The sequence below is a fragment of the Leopardus geoffroyi genome, chromosome E1 (assembly GCF_018350155.1).
Source record: "Leopardus geoffroyi isolate Oge1 chromosome E1, O.geoffroyi_Oge1_pat1.0, whole genome shotgun sequence".
In the NCBI taxonomy this organism is placed as follows: domain Eukaryota; kingdom Metazoa; phylum Chordata; class Mammalia; order Carnivora; family Felidae; genus Leopardus; species Leopardus geoffroyi.
In genome coordinates this window covers 41,293,278-41,319,130 of record NC_059330.1, presented here as the reverse complement: position 1 = coordinate 41,319,130, position 25,853 = coordinate 41,293,278, and the positions used below count along the sequence as shown (strand labels likewise).

General features: G+C 52.0%; 1 protein-coding gene across 7 annotated transcripts in view; it reads right to left on the bottom strand.

Annotated features, from left to right (window-relative positions):
* Window positions 1-529: 529 nt before the first annotated feature.
* Window positions 530-25,853, bottom strand: part of LOC123603754 (retina-specific copper amine oxidase) — a 28,538-nt gene continuing 3,214 nt past the window's right edge. Inside the window, exons 1-5 of one of the 7 annotated variants that reach the window (XM_045488977.1) lie at window positions 21,184-22,545; window positions 6,732-7,128; window positions 2,607-2,892; window positions 1,769-1,898; window positions 530-1,525 (exon numbers count right to left, since the gene is read on the bottom strand). In XM_045488977.1, the coding sequence (XP_045344933.1) occupies window positions 1,250-1,525; window positions 1,769-1,898; window positions 2,607-2,892; window positions 6,732-7,128; window positions 21,184-22,386 (2,292 nt within the window). In that variant the 5' untranslated portion in view covers window positions 22,387-22,545 and the 3' untranslated portion in view covers window positions 530-1,249. Of the gene's footprint in view, window positions 1,526-1,768; window positions 1,899-2,606; window positions 2,893-6,731; window positions 7,888-17,211; window positions 17,777-18,500; window positions 18,631-19,025; window positions 19,312-19,504; window positions 20,760-20,786; window positions 22,546-23,143; window positions 23,784-24,107; window positions 24,238-24,471; window positions 24,758-25,110; window positions 25,199-25,853 lie in introns of those variants that run through there. The other 6 variants (XM_045488978.1, XM_045488976.1, XM_045488983.1 and 3 more) reach the window with 6 other exon arrangements.

Sequence of the window (25,853 nt, the reverse complement as noted above, 5' to 3'; positions counted from 1 at the left end):
AAGGTTGCTATACGACCCAGCAATTCCATGCCCAGGTATGTACGTACCGAAGAGAAATGAAAACACATGTCCTCATAAGAGCTTGTACGTGAATGTTCACAGCAGCTTTTTAAAATAACCTTTTATTTATTTGTTTGTTTATTTTAATGTTTATTTTTGAGAGAGAGAGAGAGAGAGAGAGAGAGACAGAACGCGAACAGGGGAGGGATAGAGAGAGAGAGGGAGACACAGAATCCGAAGCAGGCTCCAGGCTCTGAGCTGTCCGCACAGAGCCCAACGCGGGGCTCGAACTCACCGAGATCATGACCTGAGCCGAAGTCGGAGGCTTAACCGACTGAGCCACCCAGGCGCCCCCACTGCAGCTTTACCCATAAAGGGGAAACAACCCAAATGTCCACCGGTGGAAGAGTGGATGAACAAAATGTGGTCTGTCCATGTAGTGGAATCGCATTCAGCCACGACACAAGCTACAAAATGGACGTGCCTCAGAAGCAAGATGCCGCGTGAAAGCAGCACAAAAGACCACATACGGTGTGAACCTGTTTGTATATGAAATGTCCAGATTGTAAACAAATCTATAGTGACAGAAACACTAGTGGTTGCCTAGAGCTGGGAAGGGGTTGGAGGGAAACAGGGAGCGACTGCTAACGGGCCTGAGGTTTCTTTTTTGGATGATGAAAATGCTCTGGAATTGGATAGGGGTGACAGTTGCACACTTTGTAAATATACCAAAACCCACTCAATCTTACATATTGGCAGGGTGGATTTAACGACATGTGAATCGTTAAAAAGAAATCTTGTTACAAAAAACAAGATGAAGGGCACCTGGCTGGCTCAGTTGGTAGAGCATGCGACTTGATCTTAGGGTTGTGAGTTCGAGCCCCACATTGGGCATGGAGCCTACTTAAAAAACAAAACAAAACAAAGATTAAAAAATTGTTAGAAGAAACACAAATCTTCTGGGAAAAGGTTGGCCATCAGTCCAGGCTTCGGCTGGCCACTCTCTCTGGGACAGGAACCCAGCAGGTCTGAGGCCAACAAAGCTGAGTTGTGTCTCTGCCCCTCCCCCAGGGTCAGGCATCACAGGCTCAGGATGCTCCCAGCAGGGAGGGGGTGTCAGGGAGGGCCATACAGAGGGGCCTCGGGAGAAAAGAGGGTACCAGGCTGCCTGGCCCAGTGCCCACTGTTCCCCTCCCCACACACCCTGGCCCTGGAGCCCCTGGCCACATTCCCCATCCCAGGGCCCCCCCTAGCTGTGAGAGAAGCCCCCGTGGGAGAAGGCAGGGAGGTCTGGGGCACAGGCAGCAGCCTGGGGGAGGCAGGCCATGGGATTGACCTCGCAGGCCCCAGCATCCTGGTCCCCCCGGAAATAGACAGAATCAGGAGAATCGAAGGAAGGGTCCTGGTCAAAGAAGTTGTAGGGTCGGAGGAAGAAGCCCACACCGTTCCCCACAGTCACCGTGTTGGGAATGTCTTCTGCATGTGGGATGTGCAGGAAGCCAGCTGTCACCCAGGCCACCAAGTCCTGGCAGGGGAGAAGAAAGATGATCCTGAGGCCTGGCTTTGCGAAGGACATGCCTGCCTCCTCCAGTAGCCCTGTGTGTACGGATTCAGCTCACTAGCCCAGGAAAAACGTGAAATCACAAAGCTTTTTTCTTTAGTGGGTTCTAAGGACCCCCAAGAAATCTGGCTTGGGAGAGGATGAAGTAGCTCATCCCTGCTTCCCTCACCTCCCCATCGAGCCTCCCCCTCCATCCTCTCAGCTGACCTGCCCTGCAATGGTCTCGTTGTTGATGAAGTCAGTGAAGTCCACAGTGGGAGTCCAAGGGTCATTCAGATTGTAGATGCTGGTGCTGCTGGGCTCCTCTTCCTTCCGCCGGGTCACGGCCAGCTGGTACCTACAGGAGATTTGGATTAGATGCACAAGGTCATCAGCCTGTCCTACTGCCCGAAACGACACTGGAGAGGGAGCACAAAGAGGAAGTGAGCACAAAGATCTCACAACGTCGAGCCTCTTTATTATTCTGTCTCCACTTGTTCTCTTTCTTTCTGTCCTGAGACTTCCTGAGTGTGTCCAGTGTCTCGTATTTCAAACATCAACTGACCCGTTGTTCAGATCTCAGATAGGAATGTCATCCTCGTGCATCCGTCCAGATCTGAGCCTGCGCCCTGGATGCATGTGTGCAGACATGGCCTGATTCCGATCTTAAGTCAGTTTCAGCGCGTCACCTGCCTGGGTTTTAGGGCATATTCCCTCAGATCTGTGCTCTTCTCGTACTGTTTTTTCCTCCAGTTTTTATTGTGAACATTTTTAACATAGAGAAAAGTTGAAAGAGTGGCGTAGTGAACACCCATATACCCATGACCTAGAACCCACCTTCAACATTTTATTATACTCGAGTTGGCACATAACTCTCCATTGATCCCTCCGTCCAGCAGGCTGCATCTTGAATACCACTAAGATTGTGGCTGCGGGAATGTGTGTGTGTGTGCATGATTGTGTATGTGCATGCACACCTGTGGGAGGTGGGAGCAAGTGGCTTCTGAGCAACTTGGGGCCCTTCTTATAGTCCACCTCCTCCAGCCGCTAACACCCTGCCACTCACCTTCCCCAGCTGAAGGCTCTCTCCACGGAGCTGTTCTGGGGCAGCGGCTCCCCAGCAAAGCTGAGCATCTGGATGCGGTAGCCCTGCGGGTGACCCCACTTGTTGCTGTGGTTGCTGGCCAGGTACACGTAGCGGGGTGGGGTGCCTCCCAGGGGGAAGGCGGCCTGCTCCTCAGTCTCCAGCAGCTTCCGGGTCACCTGCAGCCTCTGCATCTGGTGCTCGGGGCTCCAGGGCACCGCCGTGGGGACATAGGACGTGTCCTCAGCCCAGACCCAGTTCTCCAGTCCTGCCGGGGTGGGGTGGAGGTGGGCGGGAGGGAGGGCTGGTCACGCAGCTGCCCTGTCCCCTCTGGACTCTGTCCCCTCCCCTCCACTCACTGCTTCACAGTGGGGCCAAAGAGAAACCCAGAACTGGGTGTGCCCCCTGCTCCCCTTCCCTCTCCCCAAGATATCTCCTATCCAGAGATTTGGAGAAGGTCCTGACTGATGTCGTCTCTGGTAATAATCCCAGATGCCTTGTGACTGGATCTCCACTGACCTTCTCCTGCTGGGGACCTGCCAGGGAGGATGGTTTCCCTGAGGTTGGAGCAGCCTGGCTGGCAATGTGCAGGAGTCAGATTCTTCCTGACCCAAGGAAAGGGTCTACGCCTCATGTCTAAAGCCCTATAGCATCACCGGAACTACCTTGCCATTAGTATAAAAATGGTTGTACCTCCTCCTCGAGGAGCTCTGCACAGGCAGGGCACTGGTGCTTTACTTGAACTATAACCTTATGAAGGAGGAACCACAATTGTCCCCATTGTATAGATGGGACAACTGAGGCTTAGAGATTTAAAGAATGTGCTCTAGTTTGTCATCAAGGGCATGTGGTTAGTATCATGGTAGTGCTGGGGACCCCTGTCTTACTCTGGCTCTGTATCGTCCACACAGCAGCACACAGAGGAAAGCAACATAGAATGGCCCCACCACATATGGACGGCAGAAATGCTGGCCAGAGGGAAGGAAAATCAGACCCCGGGCCCAATGCTGCTGGAGCTTGGGGGTATTTCTTATCATTTGAGGCTTGGCAAGGAATTAAGAGCAAGGCCAAGTGCACAGTCTGTTCCCTGAACTCTGGGAATTTTGAATGATTTTATTAGAATCTAACTAGATCCCATATTAGGAATCAACTTAAGTGATCTGGGACAAAGAGCAGTAAACCAAAACATGCCGAAACTCCCTCCATACCTTCCAAGGACCAGAGGACAGCAGAGACTGATGAAGCACACTCTCGGTTTCCTTTTGTGGAGTCACTGCCCCTAGCCCACACCCCAGGGTTTCTACCCATAGGTGATAATTAAAGGCCAAGAGGAGCGCCTGGGTGGCTCAGTTGGTTAAGCATCCGACTTCAGCTCAGGTCATGATCTCATGATTTCTGAGTTCGAGCCCCGCATCAGGCTCTGTGCACAGAGCCTGGAGCCTGCTTCAGATTCCATGTCTCCCCCTCTCTCTGCCCCTCCCATGCTCATGCCCTGTCTCTCTCTGTCTCTCAATAATAAATAAACATTAAAAAAAATAAAAATAAATAAAAAGGCCAAGAGTTCTTTCTGGTACATCCACACGGGCTCATGTGGAGGACAACAGCAGCAACAATGGCTAATACTCCTCACTATGCGTCAGGCACCGTTCAAAGTGCTTGAAGAGATATTGTTCAGGAGCAGAGCTAAAGAGAGGTGTGTGTGTCGGGCAGAATACATACCTATATTTTCTAGCTAAGTCCAATGAACGATCCTAAAAGCAATGACATCCCAGTGACAATGAGCACTCTGGGTACCCAGGTCTTGGTTTCTAAATAGTATCTTCCAATTAGAAGGAACCAGAACACCTGGGAGAAGTGGTTGATTCCAGGGCTGGATCAGGGAAACTACAAGATCAAATTCAAACATCTTGTGGGGCACCTGGGTGGCTTAGTCAGTTAAGCATCTGACTCTTGATTTTCGGCTCAGGTCACGATATCACGGTTCATGAGTTCGAGCCCCGCGTCAGGCTCCACACGGTGCGGAGCCTGCTTGGGATTCTCTCCTTCTCTCTCTGTCCCTCTTCTGCTCACTTTTTATCTCTCTCTCTCAAAATAAAGAAAATAAGCATTAAAAAAAATTCGAACATCTTGTGCCAGAAAGTAAAGAAGTGCTCAAAAAAGGTTGGAGGCACATCAAAAGAACACAGGAACCAACCTGAAGCATCTCCCAATGGCCAAAACTGGAACAGTTCAAGGAACAAAATAAACGATAGTGCTGGGTTATAACCCTTAGACTAAAATAAATATCCATGAATCCATGCAGTTGTGAATAATTACATATATAAATAAATGTAAAAGGAGGATAGCCCTTCCTTATGAGGAATTCTAATTAATAAATGAATAAAGAATAAGGAAAAAAATTTGAAATGACCAGTAGGGTAACACTGCAGTAATATTTGTGGCATAAAAAAAGTCCACCAATAGATGCTAAAAATTAGTGGGCAAGAATTTGAGAAGAAAAAAAAAAATAGGATATTCACATGGCATCAAAGTAATTGCCCCAAGATATTTATTAACAGGAAATGGAAAAATATTAACTTTTACAATGGAGAAAACTAGAAGACACCATCTTAACTAAGTGCTTGAGGTCAACATCACTATATCTCTTGATATGATGGACTGAGAAGGGCATAATGTCATTTCTCTTGTTTTCTTGCAAAAAAAAAAAGTACAGTCTCAATCTAACCATGAGAAAATAACAGAGAACCCCACTTTGAGAGATATCGTGCAAAATAATGACCAATATCTTCCCTAGTGTGAGGGTCATGAAAGACAAGAAAAGCCTAAGAGACTGTCACGGGTTGGAGGAAACTAAGGAGATAAGTCATGTAAATGCAGTGCAGGATCCTGCATTAGATCCTGGAACAGAAAAAGAAAATTAGTGGAAGAACAAATGAAACCCTAATAAGGTCTGTAGTTTAGTTAATAGTATTGTAATAATGTTAATTTCCTGGTTTGATGGCCATACTATGGTTATGTAAGATGTTAACATGTAAGGAGCTGGGTGAAGGGTATATGGGAACTGGACGAAGTTTGCAACTTTTCTTAAGTCTAAAATTATTTCAAAAGATAAAGTGTTTTGGAGGCGCCTTGCTGGGTCTGTCAGAAGAGCATGTGACTCTCGATCTCAGGGCTGTGAGTTCGAGTCCCATGTTGGGTATAAGGATTACTTAAATGAATGAATGCATGGATAAGTTTTTTTTTTAAGAGACAGTGTTTTAAAGTACTCATCACTAATCCTCAAACAGTCTTACTAAGAATGTACTGTTATACCATTTTTACACTTGTGTAAACCTATGTGTAGAGCAGTTAAACATAAAGATGTTTCTATCACACATATTTTTCAAGGTGCTGCACACGCCCTCCACTCCCCCATTAGAATGCAAGCCTCTTAAGAGCAAGGATGTTGTTTCTTTTGTTAAATTGCATTAATGCCGTGCTTGGCACAAATATGCATTCAGTAAATATTTGTTGCTTACATGAGTGATACGCTGTTATGTGAAAAAACAGATGTGGCAAAATATATGTACATTATGACCCAAATTTGGTAATAAAAACCTTAAATATTTATATCAATATATCCTATTTGTAGATAGTATACAATATCATAAATGTTATAATTTATTAAATATTGCAGATGCAACATCTTAAAATATGGAAGAATTTTTTTTTAATTTTTAACGTTTATTTATTTTTGAGGCAGAGAGAGACAGAGCATGAACGGAGGAGGGGCAGAGAGAGAGGGAGACACAGAATCGGAAGCAGGCTCCAGGCTCTGAGCCATCAGCCCAGAGCCCGACGCGGGGCTCGAACTCACAGACCGTGAGATTGTGACCTGAGCTGAAGTCGGACGCTTAACCGACTGAGCCACCCAGGAGCCCCAATTTTTTTTTTTTTCAGTATGGAAGAATGATCTGCTAAGGGTGAAAATCTCTCAGGAATCCAATGACTTTCACGTTTATTTCATACACTTTTATATTTTTCATGTTTCAGTGACAATTTTTAAGGCTAGGCATGGGGACCTCAGCCCCCTCTTCTGGAATCCTTGTTTCTGCTAGAATATCTTACCTGCTACATCCAGATCCACCTTGAAGTGGGCGCTGTGGGTGTGGACGGTGCCCAGCGTGTGCTCCCCAACCTGGTTCCCATAACTTCGGGCAGCACCAAAGAGAAATGCTGAGCTGATGTAGCCGGTGGCATGGAGTCGGACCTCTATGGCCCCATTGGCGTGGAAGACCATATCCCACACATAGTCATAGTTGAGCATGGTTGAGACAGATCTGAGGACCAGCACTGTCTCTGCAAGGCCCCCAAAATACTGGGAGTAGATATCTGAGTGGTGTCGCCTCAAGGGGAGACCCTGGTTCTGTTCAAACACACAAATGGCATCACGTGTTGTCTTAGGAGTTTGGGACTCCAGAAGGAAGTGCCAGTCCACGTAGGTGGCCAGGTAGGGGCAGTCCACCCCCCGGGTCAGGGTTGAAGAGAAGTGACCCAAGCCAAATCCACCATCTGTGTACCGGCTTCGAAGAGCAGAGGGAGAATTTCCACCATAGATGGCCAAGGCTTCCTGGAGACTGATCTCATACGCTAGTCGTTCTCCCCGGAAGCGGACGTCAAAGATCCTTGGGCCACTGAAAGCTCCAAGGCCAAAGGAGAAAGTCCACAATGAGGAGGCCACTTGACTCCCCTGGACACTGAAGCGGGGGCCCTGGGGGTGGAACTGCAGAGGAGGACTCGGACCCCGAGGCACCTGGGACTTCAAGGACCAGGACCCACCTGTGCCGTTGTCTGGGATCAGCACCACATTCACCAGGCCGGCCTCAAACTGGTCTTCCAGCTGGGCCAAACTCTCATAGTAGCGGCCTTGAAAGAATACCTTCTGGATGGTCCAGCGGGCAGGCTCCAGAGCCTTGTGGTCTACCAGCAGCTCCAACCCCAAGGGGTGCAGGAAAAACCCAGCCCCTGAGATGTTGTAGTAGAGGCCAAACCAGGTGGCCCGGTCCCCTGACTGCATACCACGGGGGGCCGTGTTCATCGCCACCAGGTTCCGTCCTTGGCGTTTATAGAAACAGCAGTGGTGGAGGAGACCAGCAGCCTGGGGCAGCTCTCTGTCGAAGATCAGCCGGTCTATGTCCCGGTACTCTCGCATCAGCACGGGGCGTCGGTGATAGGGCAGGGGGCCCCCGTGACGCTCCACCGTCACATCCCGCAGGTAGGAGGGGTGCGGCAGCGGCCCCACCACCAGCTCACTCACGTTGGGCTGGGGTTGTCCGCCAAAGAAGACGATGGCCAGTGCCTCCCGGGCGGGCGGGGGACTCCCCCTGTCCAGGTGGGCCAGGGCAGCAGCCTTGGGGGGCAGCTGCAGCTCCACCGAGAAGACGCAGTTGTCCGAGGGGCGGGCCTGGGCTGCGTCCACCAGGCCTGGCCCCAGCTGCTGGGTCAGGAAGCTCATCACAGCCGTCAGCTCCTCTGGGCTCAGGTCTGCAAACAGCTGGCTCTGGCTGGGGGGTGTCTGGGGCTGGGCACTGGGGGAGACAGAGGGGCAGCGGGGAGGCTGGCTGGGTTCATATTCCCTCTCCAATCCCTTTTCACTCCCACCATTACCCATGCCAGTCACCAGAACACTACACAGGGACAAAATAATGAAGATAGCCATAGGTAAATCTCCTGGACTGTCCTTAGGCTCCTGAATCAGAATGCAAAATGGGAAATAGAAAGATAAAAGACAGACAGGACTTGGGAGCAGGATGCCTCTTTGAGTCTCTGGAGGTTCCTGGTCTCTGAGCAGAGCTGTTGGGCAAGAGGCATGATGGACACATTGAAGATAAGCAGCCAAGGGCAGATGGGTGGGTGGGGGTGGGGGTGAAGCTGGAGGGGGCCAGAGGTCAGGCCAAGCTTGGGAGGTGGGGCTGAGATAGGAACCTGGACTTTAAGTGGCCCATGTAAGCCTCTGTCCTCTTGTTCCAAATCAAACACTTAGGGTCAAGGCTGGGGAACCAAGTAGGGGGAAGGGTAGGTTTTGCAGATAACACAGGTAGAATCAAGAGGAAGTAAAGGGGACAGAAAGGGACTGTCCTTGGGCTCTCCCTCCACCCTCCAGATGGAACCCTTCTCCTGGCTATAAGGCTGCAATGGAAATTCACCTGCCCAGACCGCTCCAGCCAGATTCCCCTCTTCCCTCCAGGCTCTGCTTCTCATCACTCTCTCCTGCTCCCCACCAGCTATCAACCAGAACCCTCTGGGCAAGGCATGGGAGTAATGCTGAGAACATAAAGCACCTGGGAGGAGCTGGGGGTGGTGAAGGGCTGAACCAGATCAACATTGTGGAGGCTCCAAGCACCCTAAATCACTAGAGGTGGGGTACACAGGGTGTGCAACCAGTCAGAAGTGGGGGCAGGGAGCAGGTGCACAGTGTAACAGAGATCCTCTGAGCAGGACTGACGGGTCAGGTCAGAGGTCAGGGGACTTGGAACATTGGCTGTGGAGTTACCTTGGCAACCCATAGCCCTCAATTCCAGGAAAACTTCCTCCAAAATGTTGCAGAGGCAGAGAGCAAAGCCACCTCCATTCTCTGCCAGGTGATGTGCAAGAGGCCACTGTCACCTGGGCAGCCAGGTCCTGAGAGGAACAAGGAGAGACCGAAGGTTCCAAGGAGGGGAGATGCTTGCCTCATGAACCTGGAGGAGAATCCTTCCCAGCATGGACCTGCCCAGGAAGATTTCCCCAGAAACAGACATGAGACTGACCTTGCGGGAAGAATGCGTTCTCTGGGCAGAGAAGGGGAAAAACATGTCAGTCAAAGGAAACAGAAGGTACAAAGGTAGAGAAACTCGAAACAGCTCAGCACGGGCAGGGAATGGCCAAAAGGTCGTTGAGTTTGGTATGAGGTGGGGACAAAATGGGGGCAGAAGAGGTAAGATAGGGAAGTTTTGTGTGGCACATGTTTTTTTTTTTTTTAATGTGAAATTTATTGTCAAATTGGTTTCGATACAGCATCCAGTGCTCATCCCAACAGGTGCCCTCCCCAATGCCCATCACCCACTTTGTGTGGTACATGTTTTAAGCAAGGCAGTAATTGTGGGTAGATGGTGAGGTATCTGGGAGCCTGGGAGAGTTAAACCAGGTAAATTGATAATAAAAAGGTCAGCTTATCCAGAAATATTTGTACATCCAGCTGTAGTTTGGTTTTGGTTTTGGTTTTTAAAGATTTTATTTTTAAGTAATCTCCACACCCAGTGTGGGGCTTGAACTCACAACCCCGAGATCAAGAGACGCATGTTCCACAACTGAGCCACACAGGGTCCCCTCATCCAGTTGTATTTTGATATGGAAACTCAAAGGGTTTTCCTTTCTCTTGTTCTTTAAAGAGGTAGGAGTAGAGGTGCTCTCTCTAAAATGGTGAGAAAGTTGGGGTCCTCCATCCCAAAATAACCTCCCTCCCCAGGGAAGCAAGCCCTTGGGGTTGGGTCCTCAAGGAAAATGGAACTGGTTTTTCTTCTTTCTTTTGTAACTTTTTTTAAACGTTTTATTTTATTTTTTGAGACACAGGGAGAGACAGAGCTTGAGCACGGAAGGAACAGAGAGAGAGGAAGACACAGAATCCGAAGCAGGCTCCAGGCTCCGAACTCCCCGATGCGGGGTTCAAACCCACAAACTGCGAGATCATGACCTGAGCTGAAGTCGGACACTCAACCGATTGAGCCACCCAGGCGCCCCAGAACTGGGTTTTTCTTTCTCTGATCTGGTTTTCGTACTCTGCAGAAGCTCTTTGCGGAAGAAAGTATTTAAAAAATTTTTGATTTAAAAAATGTTTTGAAAACATTTTGATGAACACACACAAAGCAGTTGGTAAATACATGTAGAAAGCATAAAGGAATGTACTGTGACAAATCCACTTCCCTTTCATCCTTCAGGTCCCCTCTACAGTCCCCTCCCCAAAACAAGAGCTTTAACCAGTACCTCTTGGGTCATCTGGGCTATTGTCAGGGCTCTTGTCAGGGCTATTGTCGGTGAGAGAAAAAGGAGAGAATAGGGCTTTTGCACAGGAGAGTGGGTGTGCCGTCAATCCCAGGACAGGGCCCGCCTCCCAACTCTGCCCCAGCAAGGCTGGCCTCAGGGCCGCAGAAAGTGAACATAAGAGCAGTGACCACTGTCACCTGAAAACTAGTTGACCATTCCCCCCAACCCCCACCCAAATCTCAGACTACAGGGTCTTCCCTAACCCTGAAGATGAGAACCCCCACAAGCATGCCCGTGAATGAATTTCCTGCCAACCAGGTACAAGGGCACCAAGCTTGTTATCTGATATAGAAGCATAAAGAAACACGACATTTCATACCTACCCCTGAGTGCTTGGGAGTAGAATCCACACCCAGGGCTCCCATCAACTGAGCAGTAACATAGAGACAAGGGACTGGAGAACTTGTGGTCAAGACAGAGACAACAGGATTACCACCACGAAGGCAGAAGGGGTCATTGGAAATGGGCCTGTGTGGGATAAGAGGAAACAGAACCTAATGCCAAGGCCTAAGCCCTGGCCACAGGCAGCGCGTAACCCCGGGAACTCGGGTCCAGGCTCTTTGGTAAGTTATCGTCCCAGCTCCCAGCTAAGAGCGCATCATTATGATGGCTCACGTTTCTTTGTCTTGACCTACCAAGCAGAAGTCAAGAATGTTCACTCCAGGGATGCCTGGATAGCTCAGTCTGTTAAGGGTCCGACTTCGGCTCAGGTCATAACCCCACAGCTTGTGGGTTCAAGTCCCGCACGAGGTTCTGCGCTGACAGCTCGGAGCCTGGAACCTGCTTTGGATTCTGTGTCTCCCTCTCTCTCTGCTCCTCCCCCCCTCATGTTCTGTCTCTCTCTCTCTCAAAAATAAAGAAACATTAAAAAAAAAAATAAAAGAACGTTGGCTCCAGTAAGGTATCACAGGGCTCTCATGTGGGGAGGTGGGTCATGACTGGGGGAGAGCCCTTTGCCTTGGCTGGTGGGGAAGCAGGTGTATAAAAGATGCCACCCCATCTTCCCTAGGTGTCTTGCTGTCACACTGTTCCCTCTGATACCTCTTCGCAATTGCCACAAAAGGTGTCCCTTTTGAAGCATTACTCCGGAGACAGGACCACGTGCCTCTCATTAGGTCTTATTTCCCTTTGAATAAACTTGACCCCTGGCCTCTGTGAATAGGATGAGTTTATTCCCTGGAGCCAGAGGCCACCCCCTGCCTGCAGGCTGAAGACTGGGCCCCAGAACGCTGTGTCTCAGCCGGATTGCTGCTACAGAAGCCCGGGGTCAACCCTGTGCACACAGGTCATGCTCCACGCAGGTCTGCAGTGTAGGGCGACAGCTGTGGCAACAGTGTGGAGGTGTGGAGCAGCGCTGGGGTGTGGGGTGGACTCGATGAGGTCGGTGACCTCAAGGACAGAGAAAAAGGAATAAGTCTAAGATGTTGAAGAGCAGAGGTGACAGGACTGGGTGCCCAATTGGGTGTGGGTAGGCGAAGAACACAGTGTTTTAGGTGACACAAAGGTTTCCTGTGACTGGATGGGTGACGGGGCTTTTCACCAGAAAGGACATACATGAAGAGCAGCAAGTTGTTTTTTTTTTTTTTTTTTAATGTTTTTATTTATTTTGAGACAGAGAGAGACAGAGCATGAACAGCGGAGGGGCAGAGAGAGAGGGACACACAGAATCCGAAGCAGGCTCCAGGCTCTGAGCCATCAGCACAGAGCCCGACGTGGGGCTCGAACTCACGAACCGTGAGGTCGTGACCTGAGCCGAAGTCGGACGCTCAACCGACCCAGCCACCCAGGCGCCCCGAAGAGCAGCAAGTTTAAGGGGGAACCAACGAGGTTGAGTTTGAGGTGCTCATGGGAAGTCCCAGCACAGAGGCTTAGAAATAGGGCAATTGGCTCTATGGGTCTGGAGCACAGGAGAGACGTTCTAGGCTAGACATAGACATTTCAGCCAACAACAGTATTAGCAGTGAAAGAGAGGCTGAGATCACCCCAGGGAGGACTTCTGGAAAGAGAAGAGAGGAGGCCCAAGATGGCATCCTGGAAAATGCCAAGGTCTGGGCCTATGTGGGCTGGTGGGGGAGCAGAGGTAAAGGAGCCAGCATATGAGACTGAGAAGCAGCATGGACAGGGAGGGGTCAGAATGTGGGGAAGCCAAGGCAGGAGTAGGTGGTGTTGTCAAATGCCACCAAAAGGTCCAGAAAGTAGGCGCCTGGAAAAGCCCGTCGATTCTACATTTAGAAGTCACTGGTGACCTTTGTCAGAGCAATGTCTGTGGCTGTGGGCCGGCAGAGGGAGGGCAATGGGTCGAGAGTGACTGGGGAGGCAGAGGAAGCAGACCCAGGAAGGATAGAACATGCCTCGGAAGAAGGGGTTTTTGAAAAGGCACAGACTGAGAGAGAGAGAGAAGACCCTGCCAGGGAGATGCAGGGTCCCCAGAAAGGCTTAGCAAGATGAGCGTCGAGAAGAAGAGCCAATAAAGAGGGAGAGATAAAAGATACAGACAGAGGAGAGGGTAACTGAAGGAGAACCTTCTGGGGGGAGCCCGAAGGGTGGGCTTAAGCAGGTAAAAAGGCTGTGGAATTAATGAGCCCATCCTCATCACGGAACAGTCAAAGAAGCTGTCACGGGGGCACCAAGTTCCTTTTCTTTTATAGGGGTTTAAGTTTTCTCAAACCCCCTTTGCATTGTATAAAGTCTACAAGGATGAGTTAACCAATTATCACATAACTGCACCAACTATAGAAGAGCCACACTGTTGGGATTTTTCTTCAATCAGCATCTGACCTTCCCAAGTGATCTGTTAAGTGCTTGTTAAATAAAATGCTCTTCCATTCTGGAGGAAAAAGACCAGTTAGTGGCCAGAGAGCCCTCCTCATTTTCCCAGCAACCTCAGCAGAAAGTGTGGGAGGGAGGAGGGAGGAGGGAGGCATGCAGATGTGGGGTTCTGACTGGAGCAGCTCAGAAACGGCCTCATCGGGCCAGACTCCCCACAGGGGTCCTCCCCCAGGCCCTGACAGGAGTTCAGGCCACCATCATTTCTGACTTCTGACCCACTGCCCATGGCCAGGTCTTCTGTCAACTCTGTGCTTTGTATGTGGGCCAGAGGGAATGTTCTAAAAGGCAAATCTGACACTTGTCACTCTCTTGCCCCAAGTCTTTCCATGGCTCCCGTTTCTCTTAGAGGAACCATGGCTTGCAAGAACTCCCTCCCTCATCGTTCCCTGCTTGCCCCTCTGGGCTCTCCCTATAGCCCACACGCCTCTCATTGAACTTGGGTACTTGGATGGTGCCACCTTGTCACCTCCTGGTCTTTGATCATGCTGTTTCCTCAGCCTGGAAAATTCTCTCCACTGTCCTCCTTATCCCCAGTTTGGACATCATGTCTCACAGGAAGCCCTTCCCAAACCCAAGTCAGGAGCCCCTGCTATTGTCGCCCTCCCACCTCCCTTTTAACGGTCCTGCCTGCAACTATCATTTACTGGCCTCACTTGCCCGAGGACAAAAAATATGCCTCCTATTCACTGGTGCATCCTAGTGCCTTGCATGTGCCTGGCCCTTAGAAGGCACGCTGTAAATCTTTGTTGGAAGCATGAAGGAATCTTCTTGTACTTGGAGCTGGGGCCCTTCCTGGGGGCCACAGGAGAGCAGAGGCAGGTGAGTACGTGTGCTCCTTCCAGGGCGTTCTAGTGTCTCCATTCCCAGAGAAGTCCCAGTTATGCCCTCTGACCCAAGCCTCAGGGCTCCCCTTGTCCAGCTCCTCTTAGGGCGATGAGTCCATGTCCTAAAGATTTTAGCACTGGGGCACCCGTCCCTTCAGAATTTAACATCCTTGATAAGTATTCACTCCTATCGCTTGATCACAAATGTGATGCCAACACACTAAGCTGGCCTCAGTGGTCTAAGGAAGAGATTGGATTGGGGTAGGGGGCTGGAGGTCCACCTTGTAGCCTTCCTGACCTCAGCTGGGTGGACGTTCTAATGATCCACAGGTCCATCTTACCTCCTCGTATTTGAGGCTGGGGCAGGTGGTGTCATCCCTACGGTGACATGTAGAGACACAACCACACACAGTTACATTTTCAGACAAATGCTGGTGAGCATTTGCACCCACTCACACATATGACGGCACACAAACGCTCACGCTCTTTGGTGTGGACATGGGTTTCGAGGTCATAAGCTTCATGTCAGTGTGATGGGGAGGGGGGAGGGGTGGATGCCAGCATCCCTTTATTCCATTTCCCCCAGCAGTGACCACTGTGCAGTTGACCATAAGAAGAGTCAGCCTGTAGCGGAGAACTTAAATTACTTAGGTCGGAGAAAGAGAAGTAGAAAGTCAGTGTCAGAGTCCACAGCTGGTCATGACATCCTTTTTCTCCTGTGTCTCAGTCTTCAGTCACTGCTTGTCCTCAGTCTCCTTCTGTGTTGTCACTCCTTTCACCCCAGGCAGGCAGTGCCACAAAGTAACGCAGCTGTCACTGGCCCGCTGTCCTCGCCGAGGTCTTCCTCCCTGTTCTTTGGAGCCTAGTTTCTCTCCAGCTTACTGATGTATCCCCACCCACTGTTTCATTGACCTAGAAGTGAACTTGGGCTTGGGGCAGCACAGAAGGTAGCAGAAGCTTCTGTGATGCCTGAGTTCCCTAGACAGGGTCTCCCTCTGGTCAGAGGCTGAGCGGAAGCCCAAACTGGTTTCCTGAACTTCACCTCCTGGCCTGGCCTAGGCTTCCAGCAGGCAGAGGTCACTTCTCGCCATTGTTTCTCATTGTCCCCTCTTTGAAGAGAGACAGAGAGGAGGAAAAAAGAGAGAGAGACAGAGAGGGAGTGAGAGAGGGTGGCTGAAGTTTCGCATTGTTATCGGGGATAGACAGACCAGAAAGTGCAAAGGAGTTACCAGAGGCCACATCCATTCTCCGGGTCTCAGAAACTTTACCAAATTGAGTCCCTGGGTCCATACCTTCACTTACTTAACCCTCCACCTACCCTCAACCCTTCCTAAAAGACTTGTCAATTAAAAAAAAAAAAAAAGTCAGGTCCTGGTTGGGTCCATTTTTTATTAATTTTGAATAGGTAATACAGTCACATGGCTCAAAATCCAAAATATACAAAAGGGTATATAGTGTGCTAAGTCTCCTCCCTGCCCCGTCCCCACCTCCCAGTTCCCCTCCCCAAAAGTATCACTAGTCTCTTGTGAATATGCATATACAAGTGAATATGTATTTATTTATTTTTTTAAAGTTTATTTATTTTGAGAGAGAGACAGAGAGAGAGAGAGAGTGGGGGAAGGGCAGAGAGAGAGAGAGGGAGGGAGAGAGAGAGTCCGAGGAAGCTCTGCACTGACAGTCCCAATGTGGGACTTGAGCTCACAAACTGGGAGATCATGACCTGAGCTGAAATCAAGAGTGGGACGCTTAACCAACTGAGCCACCCAGGCGCCCCCACGTGAATATGTACTTACAGTTTCCTCCCTTCTACAACCCAGAGGGGAGGGGCACTACATACACCTTGCTGTTCGCATTGGAAGATCATTCCATATTAGTATACAAAGAGGGAGAATTCTTCTTACAGCTGCATAGTAAGGCGGTACAAGAATTAAGTTAACCAATCCTCTAGGAAAGGATGTTTCTGTTGTTTCCAATCTCTCACTATTGGTATACCCATCCCTTGCCCAGACCCCCTTGAAGGACAGCGTGGTGGGAGTCACCCCCGGCCCCGCCCAGCTCATTTGCACGGCCACCTGTGTTGGACACCTCTAGGTTGCTGGAATTCTTGGGTCTCACTGCTTCTCACCATTGGTGCCCACCAGCCTTCCATGTCTGTTGCTGCGGGGTAGAGGTCACTGGTCACATACACCGCTGGCAAAAATGACCGCTCCTCATGACCACTGCACCCACAAATCCACCTCAAATACTAACTTGAGCGGCTGCTGTCTGTGTGACCATCCTCTGCCGGAAACTTCGAGGCAGGTGAATACAAAGGGGCGGAGGGAACTTTCTCGGGGAATTACAGCCTGCCCCAGGACAGGGGTGGGGACAACTCCTAGTCCGGTTTGTGACAGACACAGGGGACAGACAGGGATTGTCCTCTCAAACTAGATGTCCCTTGCGTTTTGAGACTTCCACAGGCATAGAGCCAGGGGAGGAGACCTAAGTTGAGAAGTCAAGGCTAGGGGAGCATCGGGACAGAGGAACATCTTCTCAGGGCTGGGAGGGAAATCTCAGGATATAAGAACAGGTGGGAAATGAAGAAGAAACAGTAGGCAAAAGGGAGAAGGAGGGAGAGAAGGAGGCCTTGTATAAGAGGAACATGGGCTAAGGAACCCCTTCTAGCTCATCCGTGGATATGTAGGCCTGGCAGGAACCCTGCCCTGGGGCTTCTAGGGGACTATCCCCAGTGCAGAAACGCCACCCTCACCTCCCAAGTGAGGGACTGAGGAGGCTCAGGAGAAACCTGGAGATGGATGAAAAAGATTTGGGAAAGCCAGAAATAAAAAACAAAAACAAAAACAAAAACAAACCCACAAAAAACAGGAGTCTTCTGGAAAAAGGTTGGCCATCAGTCCAGGCTTCGGCTGGCCACTCTCTCTGGGACAGGAACCCAGCAGGTCTGGGGCCAACAAAGCTGAGTTGTGTCTCTGCCCCTCCCCCAGGGTCAGGCATCACAGGCTCAGGATGCTCCCAGCAGGGAGGGGGTGTCAGGGAGGGCCATACAGAGGGGCCTTGGGAGAAAAGAGGGTACCAGGCTGCCTGGCCCAGTGCCCACTGTTCCCCTCCCCACACACCCTGGCCCTGGAGCCCCTGGCCACATTCCCCATCCCAGGGCCCCCCCTAGCTGTGAGAGAAGCCCCCGTGGGAGAAGGCAGGGAGGTCTGGGGCACAGGCAGCAGCCTGGGGGAGGCAGGCCATGGGATTGACCTCGCAGGCCCCAGCATCCTGGTCCCCCCGGAAATAGACAGAATCAGGAGAATCGAAGGAAGGGTCCTGGTCAAAGAAGTTGTAGGGTCGGAGGAAGAAGCCCACACCGTTCCCCACAGTCACCGTGTTGGGAATGTCTTCTGCATGTGGGATGTGCAGGAAGCCAGCTGTCACCCAGGCCACCAAGTCCTGGCAGGGGAGAAGAAAGAAGATCCTGAGGCCTGGCTTTGCGAAGGACATGCCTGCCTCCTCCAGTAGCCCTGTGTGTACAGATCCACCTTGCCAGCCCACCTTTCCTTGAAAGGATCTTAAGTCTTTAAACAGTTTTCCCACTGGCCCAGGAGTCCGAGCATAGTCAGCTTCATACTGGGAGCAGCCCCTGCCTCCCCGTCCCAGCCTGTGCTCTCCATTTCAGACATGTTTCATCAAGCCACCATCAGCCTATCCACCCCCAGAGGAATGACGCCCACAGGCTACTTTAGCTAGCCTCTCTCCCCCTCTCCACGTGTCCCCAGCTATGACTGAGAGGAGGGTGGAGTGGGGAGACCAGGGCTTAGGAGGCAAAAGTGTCTGACATTCAGAAATTAATCTTTTAGAGGTCAAGCCAGAAATGAGAGAAGCTGTACACACAAGAAGTGTGGTCTTCCAGCCCTCCTTGAATCCTGAGGCCCCAAAGGGACAAAGTCCATGAAGCTAAGACTCAGAAAGCCACAGGGTCTCCAGGATGGGTTGGGGCCTCGGCCAGTGTCTGCAAATGAACTCCCATGAGGTAATGGTGGATCCGCAAAAGCACGGAAGGCAGGAGTCAGCTCCGCCCCTGGGGGACCAGATGGGTTTCAGGGAACTAAAGAAAAGGTGGGGTTCCTCTTTGTGCCCCTGTCTCCCTCCCCTCACCCTCCCGCAGTCAACTGACCTCTCCAGCAATGGTCTCATTGTTGATGAAGTCGGTGAAATCCACAGTGGGGGCCCTAGGGTCGTTCTGATTGTAGACGCTGGTGCTGCTGGGTTCCTCCTCCTTCCGCCGAGTCACTGCCAGCTGGTACCTAGGGAGGCACTGGTCAGGCCTCCATGGTCACTAACCCTGTCCTGCTGCCTGATTATGATGGAAGGGGGGCTGAGTGCACAGACCTCCGGCTTCCCATCTCACTCGTACCATGACTCTGGTGCTACCTCGGTGGGTCAGCCAACCTCTTTCCACATCCTCCTTTCTGATCATCCCCCTGCCATTTCACAGCATGGCGTCTCCCCCCATCCAAAATGAGGAAGGGGTCTCCCGCCTGGGCCTTGGCCTTCCGCAGGGAACATATGCCCGGTGCATGCATTTTGGCAACTGGGAAATCCTAACGGAGCTGCCACCTCTCCCTCAGATACAGTTTCAGCTGGGTTCCCACTCCTTCTCACTCCTCCCCCAGCCCCTCTCTGACACCCTGCCGCTCACCTTCCCCAGCTGAAGGCTCTCTCCATGGAGCTGTTCTGGGGCAGCGGCTCCCCAGCAAAGCTGAGCATCTGGATGCGGTAGCCCCGCGGATGACCCCACTTGTTGCTGTGGTTGCTGGCCAGGTACACGTAGCGGGGTGGGGTGCCTCCCAGGGGGAAGGCGGCCTGCTCCTCAGTCTCCAGCAGCTTCCGGGTCACCTGCAGCCTCTGCATCTGGTGCTCGGGGCTCCAGGGCACCGCCGTGGGGACATAGGACGTGTCCTCAGCCCAGACCCAGTTCTCCAGTCCTGCCGGGGTGGGGTGGAGGTGGGCGGGAGGGAGGGCTGGTCACGCAGCTGCCCTGTCCCCTCTGGACTCTGTCCCCTCCCCTCCACTCACTGCCTCACAGTGGGGCCAAAGAGAAACCCAGAACTGGGTGTGCCCCCTGCTCCCCTTCCCTCTCCCCAAGATATCCCTGATCTTTCAGCCAAAGCTGTTGACCTGTAAAGTATTTCCTCAAGGATTTCATTCATTAATCCTTCACACTTATTAATGGAGAGACTGTGCTCAGCCCTGGGACACACGGAGGAATGAAATCTTGTGCTTTCCCTCCTGCTCTCACGGAGGCTGCAGCAGGCAAAGCCCTGGCTGGCTTGCTGTGCGAGAGGAGCACATTCACGGTCCAAGGTCACAGGAATACAGGCGCAGGCCGGAAAAGGGGGCCTTCCTGGGTGCCTTTCAGCCTTGTATCAGGACATACGACCAGCACAGCAGGGCGTTCTAGGCAGGGACGAAACATGAGCAAAAGCATAGAAGCCTGACTCGCGTGTGACTGGGGTGACTCGTGTGTCCCGGGCCTCGGAAGGGGTGGGCGTGGCTAAGACAGCCGGGGGAGGAGCCTGAAAGGCGGGCTGGAGCCGCACTCTTGAGGGGAAGGGCCTTGCACCCTCTGAGTGCCGATCTTTTAGGTGATGGGGAAACTTGGAGCTACCCAGGGGAGCACGCAGGCACAGGCTGGTAGGTGGCCCCTGGACCTGAGAGGAAGAAGAGTGGAAACAGCAGAGAGAAGGCTGGCCCAGCAAGGCTTTGACACATTTTGGAGGCAGACCAGAAAAAAAATGGGTGATTGACTTAATGTGGGGAAGGAAAGTGGAAAGACAGACTCCAAGACCTCACGTATCTTTGGCGCTCTCGGTCACCACCAACCCCAGGATCTATCTGAACACTCCACAGCACCTATGCTATAAAGTGTATTGTGCCCAGAGAGACATGGAATTTCAGGGAGGAGGGGGGCTTCATCTCCCAAGGAAATGTACAACCTGGGGTATTCCATGACGGGCCTGCATGTGCCAGGGACTTGGCACAATGCAGACAGAGCCTCCCAAACCTCAGCACCACAGGCCACACACAGAGAAATGAACTGAAAAATGAAGGGCTGCCTCCCTGAAGTGGGGCCTGTATAAGAGGGAGGGAGGGAGGGAGGAGGGCAAAGGGGACCTTGTGAGCCCAGAGGCTGCCTCCTCCCTGAGCTTTGCCATTTCTCAAGATTTTCAGATGAGGTCATGTGGAGGGAGGGTGACATTGCTCTCAGCCAATGAGCTAAGATCCAAATAAAATTCAGCAGCCAACTTTCTCTCGTCCAACAAAAGTGGAAGTATGAAACTCCCAAACCACAACTCATGCTCAGATCTGCCTTTCCTGATAACTTCCAGAAAACCCAAAGCAAACAGACAACTTTTCAGTCCCCTCTTCTGGAATCTGTGTTTCTGCTGGAACATCTTACCGGCTACATCCAGATCCACCTTGAAGTGGGCGCTGTGGGTGTGGACGGTGCCCAGCGTGTGCTCCCCAACCTGGTTCCCGTACCTTCGGGCAGCACCAAAGAGAAATGCTGAGCTGATGTAGCCGGTGGCATGGAATCGGACCTCTATGGCCCCGCTGGAATGGAAGACCATATCCCACAGATAGTCATAATTGAGCAAGGTCGACACAGATCTGAGGACCAGCACTGTCTCTGCAAGGCCCCCAAAATAGTGGGAGTAGAAATTTGAGTGATGTCGTCTCAGGGGGAGGCCCTGGTTCTGTTCAAACACACAAATGGCATCACGCATTGTCTGAGGGGCTTGGGACTCCAGAAGGAAGTGCCAGTCCACGTAGGTGGCCAGGTAGGGGCAGTCCACCCCCCGGGTCAGGGGAGTGGAGTACTTGCCCATGCCAAAGTTGCCATCAATATAGCGGGTGAGCAATGCTGCGGGGGAATTTCCACCATAGATGGCCAAGGCCTCCTGGAGACTGATCTCATACGCTAGTCGTTCTCCCCGGAAGCGGACGTCAAAGATCCTTGGGCCACTGAAAGCTCCAAGGCCAAAGGAGAAAGTCCACAATGAGGAGGCCACTTGACTCCCCTGGACACTGAAGCGGGGGCCCTGGGGGTGGAACTGCAGAGGAGGACTCGGACCCCGAGGCACCTGGGACTTCAAGGACCAGGACCCACCTGTGCCGCTGTCTGGGATCAGCACCACATTCACCAGGCCGGCCTCAAACTGGTCTTCCAGCTGGGCCAAACTCTCATAGTAGCGGCCTTGAAAGAATACCTTCTGGATGGTCCAGCGGGCAGGCTCCAGAGCCTTGTGGTCTACCAGCAGCTCCAACCCCACGGGGTGCAGGAAAAACCCAGCCCCTGAGGTGTTGTAGTAGAGGCCAAACCAGGTGGCCCGGTCCCCTGACTGCAAACCATGGGGGGCCGCATTCATCGCCACCAGGTTCCGTCCTTGGCGTTTATAGAAACAGCAGTGGTGGAGGAGACCAGCAGCCTGGGGCAGCTCTCTGTCGAAGATCAGCCGGTCTATGTCCCGGTACTCTCGCATCAGCACGGGGCGTCGGTGATAGGGCAGGGGGCCCCCGTGACGCTCCACCGTCACATCCCGCAGGTAGGAGGGGTGCGGCAGCGGCCCCACCACCAGCTCACTCACGTTGGGCTGGGGTTGTCCGCCAAAGAAGACGATGGCCAGTGCCTCCCGGGCGGGCGGGGGACTCCCCCTGTCCAGGTGGGCCAGGGCAGCAGCCTTGGGGGGCAGCTGCAGCTCCACCGAGAAGACGCAGTTGTCCGAGGGGCGGGCCTGGGCTGCGTCCACCAGGCCTGGCCCCAGCTGCTGGGTCAGGAAGCTCATCACAGCCGTCAGCTCCTCTGGGCTCAGGTCTGCAAACAGCTGGCTCTGGCTGGGGGGTGTCCGGGGCTGGGCACTGGGGGAGACAGAGGGGCAGCGGGGAGACTGGCCGGGTTCACCCCCATCTCCTCCCCTGCCAGCTAGCAGGACACACACCAAGGCAAAAATTGTGATGACAGCCAGAGCGAGGAGCACCAGAGTGGTCTTCTGGTTCATTGTCAGTGACAGCAGGACAGAGAATTGAGCTGGAGTGGAGATGTGTATTCTCAGGTCAGCAGAGGAAGGTCTCTTAGCTTCTATACAGGGGTCTCCTGGATTCTGGCTAAGGTTCCGGGTATTCAGCGGTTCAGGATACTGAGGGTGGGGAGGGTGGGAAGGACATGGGAAGGCTGGGGAGGGGGCGGGGCAGGCTGGGTTTGGGGGGCGGGCCAGAAGCAGGGCGGCAGAGATTTCCACAGACCTTACATGGCTTTGTCTTCCAGGCTCCAAATCAGACTCTGCTTTCTGGGTCAGGGTTGGAACTGGGGAGAGCTGGGGTAGGCAGAGGAGAGTGGGATTTCAAAATAATGCAACTGATCAGCCAGAACCTGGAAAAGCACCACCAGTAAGGAGCTGGGTGGGTCTGCACAGAGCAGACCCCCGTCCCCTTCAGCCTGGCTTCTTCCCCCAACCCCCACCTTCCCAGGGCTAGATGTTCCCTTTCCTGTAACTTGGAGCTATTGTTCTCCTTCCAAGGAAACCCCCACCGCCAGCCCTGTAGCTTCCCAAGCAGCATTCCTGGGCCAGGTCTATCCCCCTTGCCCTCTCTTCTTCCATTGCTAATTTCCTTAGCCAGAGTCCTTAATATTCCCCGGGGGGGGGGGGGGGGGGGAGGGAGGGTTGGAGGGGGCACGGGGGCTGGGGGGGGGGAGAGGGGGGAAGCCAGATTCTAGATACTTCAAAAGTCAAATAGAAGAAATTCAAGCAATAAAAATCTTGTAATACCTTTTATTATAAATCACACACACCATCTATTTTTACAAAATTCCATCTATTCTTCCATTTCGATGCATATGCATAAAGAAATGTCTGGCATAACATTCACCAAATGTGAACACTAGCTATTTCTGAGTGGTAGAATTGTGATGTTTTTGCTTGAATATTTTAATAATATCATTTGTATAAATTCATCATTTAAAATGAACTGAAAATAGGAATTAATGGAGGGGATATATAAGGGTATAGTATGGGAGGCTGTTTCCTAAGGAACATTAATAGGTAAGAGTCAAGGGAGCAGGAAGAGAGAACAGAGAGAAAGGTACAAACATCTCAGCAACCTCCCTCCATGTCCCACCACACCCTTGGGGCTAAAAGTCCTGGTAAAAGAAAGGGGGCAAGTCTGGGACACAGGCCGCCAGGTGGGGGACACAGGCCACAGGGTTGACACTGCAGAGCCCAGCATCCTGGTCCTTCTCAAAGTAGACGCTGCCAGGGGAGAAGATGGAAGGATCCTCATCAAAGAAGTTATAGGGTCGGAGCAAGAAGCCAACTCTGTTCCCCAGAGTCACAGTGTTGGGGACATCCTCAGCATGGGGGATATGCAGGAAGCTGGCTGTAACCCAAGCCACCAGGTCCTGCAGGAAGAGGAAGAGGCTGAAAGACTTTGGAGGCAAGACCCAGAGAACCACCCCCCTCAGCCACGATGCCCAGCCCCTAGCCTCAGCCTTGCTTCCACCTCTGCCCAGCCCTGGACCCACACTGTAGGCGGGGTGATCCTGTGAGAAGCGTTGGAGTGGTCAGGGTCTCAGAGCTAATCTCACCCCAAGAGGAATGACCCTTGTTGGCCCCTGAATCTGAGAACTGGAAACCTACCATGCCCTCCAACCTACGGTCAGGGACTGGGCAGCCAAGACATTGGGCATAAATTGACCCTCTCCTCTGCCTCTAGGGCTACCAACCTCTCCTAAGAGGGTCTCATTGTTGATGAAGTCAGCAAAGGCCATGGTGGGTGTCCAGATGTCATTCTGGTAATAGATGCTGCTGCTCTGTGATTCCTCCTCCTTCCTCCGGGTCACCACGAGCTGGTATCTGACCAGGAATGTTGAAGGAAGGTGGTGTCAGAAAATGTCAGGGTCCGTTACTGGCCTAGAAGTCTTTTGGATCAGATTCTGTGTGAGACCACTCCCCATTCCATATCTACTTGGATCTTAGAGGTAGGGGGGTGAATGGTAAGCTAAGGGTAGTGAGTTGGGGTCTCCAAGAGCTGGGATGGGGAAGCGGACCAGTCCTTCCCTACCACCCAGTGCCCAGAGCCCTCCTCACCTCCCCCAGCTGAGGGCCCTCTCCATGTCGCTCTCCAGGGGCATGTGAATGCCGAGGGGGCTGTGGATCTGGATTCGGTACCCGCGCTGGTGACCCCAGACATTAGTCTGGTCGCTAGCCAGATAAAGGTAGCGGGGAAGGGGGTTTCCCAAGGAAAAAGCTGTCAGGTCCTCCCTTCCCAGGACCTGCCGAGTCAGCTGTGGGCGCTGCAGTTGGTGCTCTGGACTCCAAGGGGCTGCCACAGGTTTAAACACCACGTCTTCAGCTACCACCCAGTTTTTCAGCCCTGCCAGGGGGAGGAGGAGGGAAAGGAGGTCCACACCAGGTGAGACGGTCCCTTGGTTCCCCCACGATGCCCACTGCACTGGCCTCACAAGGGGCAGCAGAGCTCATCAGAGAGCACTCTGTGCTGGGACCCAGGTCTGGATTCGAGTGCTGGCCCATCTTCTTTGAACCTGCCCTGTTCAGTACGGTTAAGATCACAAATGGCTAGACCCATTTAAGTTAAAAATGCAGTTCCTCAGTCACACCAGCCACATTTTGAGTGCTCAGTTGCCACGTGATTAGTGGCTAACGTATCCGACAACGTAGATGGAGAATATCCATCACTGCAGAAAGTTCTATTAGCAACTGGTCTACCTAGTAGATCTTGGACCAATTCTTGGCTCTTCTGATTCTTTCTGAATCTCTACAGCGGGCATAGTAAGAGCTGTTCTGTGGCTGAGCTCTGTAAGTGGACAAGAATATGCAGGTGGCTAGTTACACTCTTGTTAACTATGAAAGAGAGATTTGTCTTTGAGAAGCTGGCTGGAAACACCCAATCCCCTTCCCAGGGTGCTCTGCATATTTCTCCCAGCTCTGATATTTCGCTTCCTTTCTCCACAAGGTGGGGACCACTTTGGTTTTTCTTTTTCAGAAGTGAGTCGATTTAGATTTTATATTGGCTGAAACCTCCCCGGGATTCGATTGCACTCATAATGTACACTCCTCTTCCCACTTGGCACATGCATATACTCTTTCTGCAGACTCAGGCTGTCCGTTCCTTTAAACAGGACCTATCGTGAAGGCATCTGGCATGGTGCACAGAGCGCTGCACCGAGCCCAGTGCCTCTGCAGGCTGTCTGTACGCAGGCGCCTGGGCTGCGCACTATAGGGACCCCTAGACAGGCTCTTTAATACCAGAAACGCTCAAGAGAAACTTCACATCAGAAAAGTCCTGATCCAAATACGTCAAAGAATAGTTAATTAATATGCTCATTTCAAACATGGAATGTTCTTAGTTTTCCTCCCACCCCAAATCATGTCTTTATAATCAAGAGGATAAGAAAATGTGTCACAAGATGTGTAGTTACAGAGCATTATACTTGGCCAGTCCCTTCTTG